The 8682-nt window shown below is 38.3% G+C and overlaps 2 protein-coding genes across 2 annotated transcripts in view; one reads left to right on the plus strand and one right to left on the minus strand.

The window, feature by feature from the left end:
- LOC148034090 (fanconi anemia group F protein (FANCF)) overlaps positions 1–3261 on the plus strand; it is an 82840-nt gene extending 79579 nt beyond the window's left edge. Inside the window, exons 7-9 of the mRNA XM_087682082.1 lie at positions 1525–1581; positions 2986–3026; positions 3126–3261. Coding sequence (XP_087538208.1) covers positions 1525–1581; positions 2986–3026; positions 3126–3178 — 151 coding nt within the window. The 3' untranslated portion in view covers positions 3179–3261. The remainder of the gene's footprint in view (positions 1–1524; positions 1582–2985; positions 3027–3125) is intronic.
- An 84-nt stretch (positions 3262–3345) lies between these two features.
- On the minus strand, positions 3346–3932 carry LOC148034092 (uncharacterized). Its single transcript, XM_087682083.1, has 3 exons — positions 3836–3932; positions 3590–3708; positions 3346–3482 (listed from the first exon to the last, which is right to left on the minus strand). The coding sequence occupies exons 1-3, from the start codon at positions 3913–3915 to the stop codon at positions 3346–3348; spliced, it is 336 nt and encodes a 111-aa protein (XP_087538209.1). The 5' UTR covers positions 3916–3932.
- Between the last annotated feature and the right edge of the window lie 4750 nt (positions 3933–8682).

Raw genomic sequence — 8682 nt, forward strand, 5'->3', positions numbered from 1 at the left:
TAACTGTGTTAGAGAGCATGAGGCAATCCTGCCATCTTCACTGTCTTCAACCATTCCTCAGGCCTGTCATTTATTTCAACAGGAAGACATCAATTTCCTCCTTCACTTCTGCCAATTCATGTTTGTCTGCAAGCTCATCCATGTCAACTCTTAGTCATGCATGTCTTTTTTTCGACCTCCTCAGAAAGATATTGTGTACATACAATGTATATTTGTATGACCTGCTCTTTGTTGGTGCCTCTTTCCCACTCAAATGCTGGTGGACATTAGTAATCTTCTTGTGCTGACTTATTCTTTAAGGGGTTTTGCAGCACTAGCTCATGACCACATGGTGGTAGTTAGGGAAGGCAAAAAGTACATTGTGCACTCTCCATGTCGAAAGTCCTTCCTAGAGTCACCAGATCTTTGATGCATATGTACTATTTGATGAGCTGGCATTTGTTGGGGCTTTGCTCAGGTAAAATTCTATAGATTGGTAATGTTCTGCTTAGGCCTCCCTAGTGTAGATGTCATAATTATCAACGTATAGTTCAGTATATTAAGACGAGCTTGATGTGCTGATTCAGAAGCATCAATTTACATTCCAGGAATTTTTGCAGCAGAACACATTTTCCTTGTTTCTGTGGGCTGGACCTTTTTGTAAAACCAGAACATTGGCAGGATGCTAGATAGTGGATTTGGCTGTGCCACTGCACTGGCGATAAAATAGGCTAAGTGGGCAACAGACTGGAATGTAGGCAAAAGGCTCTAACGCACACTTGGCTTTGTTCACCAGATGTAGCTTCAAGGACATTGAGAAGCATCCTAGGGGGTAGTGGTTTGAGGGTTGGTGTGCATTCTCAGATTTATTGGTGTCCTCAACCAAAACATGTGCCCTTAATGCACCCAAAACTTTACCACTCTGATTATGACATAACTGGTGACCCGAAATTGCATACGATAATGACTAGATTAGACTTGTCAACTCTGAGTAATCTGGGAGCTCAGTAGCCCACATAATGAACAAATCGGTGCCTTACTAAAGTGGATCCCATTGTTGATCCGTTAAAGTGGATCCCATTGTTGATCCATTCAGCCTTGCTACTTTGTTTTCTTTCAAAAGAACAGGCCTCATCCACCACAGCCTCTTAGAACTCATCCACAAAAGAAAGAGAGGCCCCTCTTCAAAAAAAACAACCAGCGTCCCCAAAGGAAAATACCCGATTCAACTCTTTCTCCTACCAGAAAGTCCTTGAAGCTGTACCAGCAGATTGTTATGTGAGCGAATTGTAGGGGTCTGAGTGGGTTGGTTGTGATTCGATCTTGTAGACTTGGTAGTGATAAGTACATTTGCCAGTGTAAAGTTCTGTAAATCTCCTCACAGCTCAGCCTGTTCCTTCTTTAACGTTTTCGCAAATTTTTCCAGGCCTTAATTTTCATGTACTAATATTGTTGCATTGGTGTGTGTGGAGAGTTGTGCTTATTGTAAATATTATTGGATTAAAAGAATGACAACTTGTTTCTCATAGCCTTGTGGATGTGTAGGTCGCCGCTTTTCAACAATTATGTCGAAGACATCGTCAGGCATGTAGAACCAGAAAGGTACTGTACAAGACAAATGATTGGTTGTTTGCAACACGGTATGACGCCTTATTCAACTTGGTCCTTTGAATCCTGATGCACTTCATCATATACCTATGTGATCCCTCAAGTCCTGATGTACTTACTCTGAGTTCGAGTCCTCGATGTGCTTACTACTAGTGTTGTATCGAAAACCCCACTTCAAAGAACAAGAGTGATGAGTATGTGATATCAAAGTTCCAATAAGGGATTGATCTGTTGCAACCTTAAAGGCAAAGACCACAGGTTATGCTGGGTGATTAAATCAAAAGATATGAAGTTTGAAATATATTAAGAATCAATTACTATCTGTAAGTATACAAGCAAAAGCTTAACTTTGGACTAGCCAACCAAATGATGAGGTAAGATGAATAGGAACCCCATAGCAATCATTTTTACCACAGGCCATTTATTTTGAAAGGAAAAAGGATATTCCACCTATACCTATATTAGCATTGCCTATTAGAGCATATGCTATTACAATGGCACAGTGACAAGTTAAAATCACCTCTAGTTTACTTGCCCACTTTTAGACTTGTTAAGAGCTGATTTAGTTCGGTTTAGGTTCCTTTTTTTGCCCAAACTTTCTCTTATGTTTTTAAAGAAAGATCTTCTGAGAATCCTTGCTTTTGGAATTAAAGTACTGCTAAGAGCCCTTCTTGGAAATAAAAGGGCAATGCCCCAACACATGCTGCTGTGCACTTATTTTACAAAGAAAGTTCCATAAATATACAAATAAGAATATCAAATAAAACCATTTAGACCATCTGGGACCGCTTTTTACATTTATGTTTGACTAAAATAAGCACAACTGGGTGAGTTCCATCAAGCAATGAGATAGCCTGTTGTAAATTCATAATGACGATACTCGGTTTGCAATGGTCTTCATGTATCTTTGCATGCTCAATATCTCTTGAGCTGGATGCCATGATGGAGGTGGAATAACTACTCTTTATCCACGGTGACTAGTTCTTACCAATTATATCTCTATAAGTCCCCATTTCAAGCTCAATAAATCAAAAATGGTAAGAGGCCCAGACAGAAACTAATTTAGAAGAGTCCGGTTAGTTTTGTTTTTAATAAGGTTTTAGCTAGTGTTCACGGGAAACTTTTTTGTGGCAGATACAGAAGCATTTGCCTCAAAAACTTTAGAGGGATAATTTAAAACCAAAGTACATGTGTTTGCCTCTTTTATAAGTAAAGAATTTTGTAAAGTTCACGGTTGTGAACCTGCTTTAAAATTTGAAGATTTTTCTGAAATTCTTGCAAACTCATTTCACACTAAGCCTCGGCTGTTTGTGAACACTGGTTTTACCATTTGACTCTGATACTGGACACTTCAGAATCCCCGGGACGTTTTTCTTATTAATTTCTTGGGGGGTGCAGATGCTCGGGTAGGGGTGATGATAGCACTTCAAATATCCCAGGTGCTCTTTCTAGCATCTTATTATTTGTTATATGTGTTAGTGTCACTGATGCAGCCTTCTTGCTTCAATTAAAGCACGTTCTGTTTAATTGTGGTGCAGACAATATTTATGAGAGGATTTGGTGTCTCCAGCTGGCTGCCTCCATCAGTTAACTAGTGACTAGTGAAATCAAAGGTCCACAGCAGCAATTTATACTACATAAGAGGCGTAACCCAAAATTTGCAAAGGTAAAGGGGATCACTCGGTTACAGAAAACCTCCAATACAGGTGAAGTTGCACCCTCAAGGATGAGGACAGGTAACCATGTTAGTGGTGATATTTACCAGATACAAAGAATATCATCAGCCGTAAGACCAATCCATGGCTTAAGGCCCAGGTTTATTGTCAAGCAGATTTCTACATTTTGTTTAAAAGAACCTTGAAAATTTCGGGAGCGCCATTTCAGTTCTGATGTGACTGGAAAAACATACAAAATCTAAGAAAAAACTTGCAAATTCTCAAACCTTCGAGGGCTAAAAACCGTCGCCGCCAAAGAAAAGAACAGGAAAATCCAAAACGCCAACCTTTTTTTCCGAGGAAAGGTGGATAGATTGTGTAGAAGAATGGAGCATGCATAAGATTGTTTGGAGCTCCCATATGAGGAACGTCGTTAAGAAAACCGTCACTGCAGCGTTTTTTGCTCCTAGAAATGAAAGTTGCCAGATTAGTTAGTAATGCTTGGACGCACAGAAACAGAGATGCCCGTGCAGATTCGAGACTGAAGGGATTTCTCGTCAATCAAATGCATGTTGCACTCATCGCTAGCATACTTAGAACAACACGAGGCTCGAGGGGCGAGGGAGTGGAGAGTATCCAAAGATAGTTTGATGCGTAATGACTCGCGACACATCGCATGGATAGGACCACAACATGGCACAGCACAGCTTACGAGACGAGTCAATACGCGAAGTTCACATGTTTTGCTTCCACGAGGGCGAGGGTACGAGCGATTGCATTCGTAAACACACAATGACTTATAGGTGCTTCGTTAAATATTTTATTATTTAATATTTATATTTGAGCACAGTCCGACTTTTGGACACTCAAACACCTTACTCTATATTTGGGCAAAAGCAAACACAAAAACAAAAAGTATGCAATTTGTAAAGTGGGCTATTTTTGTGTTTGAGGATAAATAAGTCTATAAATACATACCTTGTGAAGCACTCACACAAGGCATGGGGAGAGATTGCATCCAATTTATCTTTTTGTTTCATATTGTGTAAATTCTCTTTTTTTTAAATGAAGGTTTTGTAGAGTTTTTTGTTCTTGGGAACCTTTTGGCATTCACTACGCATGCATAAAACATTCGATCTGTGCGGAGAGAACCCTAGGCTTGTCATTCTACAAAACTGTCTTCTAACATGTTGCTTCATCAGCCAATGTATGATTTCCTCAAATCTCACTTGATAAGGAATTAGCATGCTAATATCATGGCAGAGGATCCCTTTGTAGGTGATAGCACTTTGCTTCAAGAAAGCATTAGATGAGACAATCAATTGTAAAAAAATGTGAATGTCTTGGTTATCGTTAACAATGTGCTATCACAAGACAAACGTGTTGGCTTCTTTACCATGGATCAATCTAGCCTTACTCAACTAAGCCCTACCAAGGATGCCTAACCATAGACAAAATTTTGAGGTGATGGGCAAAGAAATGTGAATATCTTGGTTATTGTTAACAATATGCTATCATGCCACAAACGTGTTGGCTTTGCCATGGATCAATCTAACCTTCCTCAACAAAGCCTTACCAAGGATCCTCAACCATAGACAAAATCTTGAGGTAATGTCCATTAGGATACAAAATTGCACATTCAATAGGCTTATTACAACCTAGACATTGTGTGTGTGTGTGTGTGTGTGTGTGTGTAATCCACTTTCAAAACATTAAATAGGTAGTTTCCACGAGTACTCAAAGCCATTATCGAACTTATGGCAGTAAGTTTTTTATCTTTTGTAATGTTGAAGCATGTAATATTTATATGCGAATAAATTTCTATTCAATTAGTGAAATTTCAATACCATTGTAGAATATCTATAAATGAACTACTAGACCAAGTAGTAACTAAGAATTGTGGCCACATCATCTTCTTTTGCTTTTCCCAACTTACAAGCATGACCCCAAAACCATTTCACTATAGATGATGACATCATCTACTTGGTCGTGAGGACTAACCCCCATCAATGACTCATTTGATCCTAGCCTCCCAAATCGATTGGAGTTCAATCATTCTAATTGTATGTATGCCAAGCCCTCTTTGTTGCCACATGCATCGAATTCTCCCAACATGCACAATGTGAAGCTAGTTACACGCCAAATGGTCGATGTCCACTTTGTAAATATTAACCAATCACAGTACTTAAGAGGTTGGGCATCTGCAATGCAATCCTTTACATATGAAAGAGCGTATGACGTGTTGTTTACTTGCTAAATAGGTGAATTTTTTGCCCACTTTTGGATGTGCAGTCTCCCTCGCCCAATTTGTAAAGTGATGGACAAGGTTGTACTTTTTATAGTTGAAACCAATGAAACAAATAATAAACTCTTTTTTTTTTTTTTTTCATAAGGTGTCTTTTCTGTGCGTACTCGCATTCGTTTCCTTTACGTTTCAACCTCAGAAACACCTCTTTCCATAATCTTTTTCCCACATATCCATCCTAGAACAAGTGCTCCTCACTTGCACTTTTCATCTACGCGACCTCTTCTCCTACATTTGTTACTTGTCATGAGTCTTGTTCTTCAAAGGCCCCAAAAGTCGTCCAATGCTTAAGATAGTTGTGCCTCTGTTACATACACTCCCCAAATCTTATTTACTCTTTTAACCTCCACGCTACTGTCATCCACCAGCCACCAGCCCCAATGCCACACTCAGCAATCCGTAGCTCTGGAATTTGCCATGCATGATATCGCTTGTCACCCTTCTCCCAATCCTGCAACAGTTTTCTGCAATCACATCCTGGCTGATTCTGGATGAGTCTTTTATCCCACCAGTCTTGAAGACTATTGTGTAGACTTTGGAGAGAGTAGAGTAGGAGTATATGAAAGGGTTGCCGGGTTTACTACAAATCATGAGCAGTCTTCGTTCTCAAGTGTGACTGAGGAAGGCGGGCCTTGCAAATTTAGGATGAAAAGGGATGATAAGCGAAATGTAACCTGGTTACTTGTGATTTCCTATGGGGATTTATGTGAAAGAAGAAGTTGGGTTCTAAACAAAAAGGCAGATTGCTGGAGCCATACAGCTTGGCCGATCGATGTATGTCAAGCTGAGAGAGAGTATTGCACAATATGTCGGTACCATCATTGAGGTTTTACATTCCCCTCATATGTCGGACCTTTTCTTCTCCTTTTTCTTATTTCTCCTTTATGTTTTTTCCTTTTTTTTCTTATTCTCTCTCGTGATTCTTTCTATTTAAAATTTTATCTTTCCTCTCCCTATAATGCTCTTTTTGTGTTCATATTCTCTTTTCTCCCCCTCTTTCTCTCTCTCATTTTCTTCTCCCCTTCTATCTTCTCTCTTTTCCTTCTCTCTCCCTTCTCTTTTTCTCTCTCTCTCTCTCTCTATCTCTCTCTCAAATTGCATCTTTTCTCCCTATATGAATCTCTCTTTGGGTTCATATTCTTTCTTTTTAAATTCTATTTTAAATTTTATCTTTCCTCTCTATAATTATATTTTTTCTTTTTTCTCTCAAATTTGATATTTTCTCTTTATAATGCTCTCTTTATTCTTCCCTCTCTCTCTCTCTCTCTCTCTCTCTCTCTCTCTCTCTCTCTCTCTTTGTATGCCTTTTTAAATATTTAATTAAAAGGAAAATAAAATTTTTACTTTTTAAAAATATAATTAAGAGCAATAAAACTTTTAAATTTTACATTCTCTCTCTCTCTCTCAAATTTTATCTTTTCTTTCTCTGTAATTCTCTTTTCCCTCTATATCTCTCATTTTTCTTCTCTCCCTCTCTTAAAGTATGGCTTGTAAGTCTTTAATTAAAAAGAAAATATATCTATAAATATTTTTAAAATATTTAATTAAAAGGAGAAAAAAATAAAAGGAAAAAACTTTTAATCCAACTAAAAAAGGGGATAAGAGAGAAACTTTTGACTTAAGAAACAGGAGAAGACTTTTATGAAAGCTTTCATTTAAATTAGAAATTGTAGAAAGAGAGAGAGGGGGTGTGTAATTAAAATGGGGAGGGGAAGGAAAGAGGGAGTGATTTAATGTGAGAGAAAAGGGGTTTTAATTGAAAAGGGAAGGTTTGGGAAGCCCTTTAGAGATTTGGGGCTTTCTGAACCTACAATCAAAATAACATAGTAGTAAGATGTGCATGTTTCAAGATAAGCTTGGTTAGTTATTCGGCATTCACTTGCATCTTGAGAGGGAGGCATGACATGTTAGGCCCCCCTTTTTTAACTCCACGCACTTGTATTAATCTCTACTTAGGTAATGTGTTTTAAAAGACCTTCAATGGCTTTAAGCTAACCCTTGGCTGTGAGCATTTTTCCTATTCATTTAGACCCCTTATACATTTAGAGGCAAAATAATACAATGTTTACAGCATCCTCATAAGGATGATATCAACTTTGTGAGCAACCTTGCAACTCTATATGATCTTGATTCCATACTTTATCCTTACAAAGCAAGTACCATATTGACCTACATAGCACTCCCCTAAAATCAACCCAAATCTTCAAGTCTCAAAAGAATCCCAAAACACACACTTTGTTGATCTATCTTGTCTTTGCGCACCGAGTGTATAGATGAAATATTACTTTTCTTAATTCTATCATTCACATGTAACTTACTTGCCAATATTTGCCACATCAACATGTTGATTTCAAGGATAGCGTTGATCTCCAAACTCTCTTCATCCTCTATTTCCATGGTTGTAGCATTTTTCGTTGCTCATTCTTTTACTAATTTTTGGTGGTCTTTGTTGGCCATGAATTTCTATTATCCTATAGATGAATCAAAATGGTTGTTGCAACTTTACCATGCAATGTTGTCCACCATTTTAGGGGATCTCTTGGGTTCATTTGAATTGTAGTTATCCAAGTTTCTTTTATCTTGGACATCACTCCTAAAGCCACTCCACTTCTACTTCATTTAGCCCAAACCTTGCCTTAATTAGCTTAGCCCTAACAAAAGTTAAATTGCCTTAGGTCCCCCATGTCTCACCACCTCTTTACACCTTTCATAAATATTCCCATAGAGAGTGTCGGCTTTGCCCCCACTACTAGGTAATTATCTTGCTAAAGGGTCGAACTTTGCTGTATTGATTTAATGAGCCATCCTTTCTACCATTCTTATCTTCACACCACTATAGACGAGAGATGACCCTAGGTGCAATGTTGGTGCATGCACTTGCTTTGAGTTGCATATGTTGCTCTTCTTTCATGTTTTATTTTACATTTTTTTTCATAGTATCCATGAGGAAGTCACACTCATTAATGTCCACCAAGAAATATGCGGAGTTTGTTGTTGAGAAGGCTACACAAAGAATAAGTGAAGCAATGGGATTGTGGGCAATTCTAGCAAGCACATCAAAGAATAGTAGTGGAAGTCTTTCCTCATAGAAGGTAAGCTTTTGGCATAGTAGAGTGATGAGAAGCTACAAAGGGT

The sequence above is a fragment of the Lygodium microphyllum genome, chromosome 7 (genome assembly GCF_053477565.2).
Source record: "Lygodium microphyllum isolate KBCC chromosome 7, Lygodium_microphyllum_v1.1.10, whole genome shotgun sequence".
In the NCBI taxonomy this organism is placed as follows: domain Eukaryota; kingdom Viridiplantae; phylum Streptophyta; class Polypodiopsida; order Schizaeales; family Lygodiaceae; genus Lygodium; species Lygodium microphyllum.

Excerpts from the sequence above, each read along its gene's own strand:
- LOC148034092 (XM_087682083.1), bottom strand. The coding sequence starts at position 3,915 with ATGTGTCGCGAGTCATTACGCATCAAACTATCTTTGGATACTCTCCAC. Across the intron at positions 3,709-3,835 it reads CGAGCCTCGTGTTGTTCTAA|GAGCAAAAAACGCTGCAGTG; the intron begins GTATGCTAGCGA and ends TTTCATTTCTAG. Across the intron at positions 3,483-3,589 it reads ACCTTTCCTCGGAAAAAAAG|TCACATCAGAACTGAAATGG; the intron begins GTTGGCGTTTTG and ends ATGTTTTTCCAG.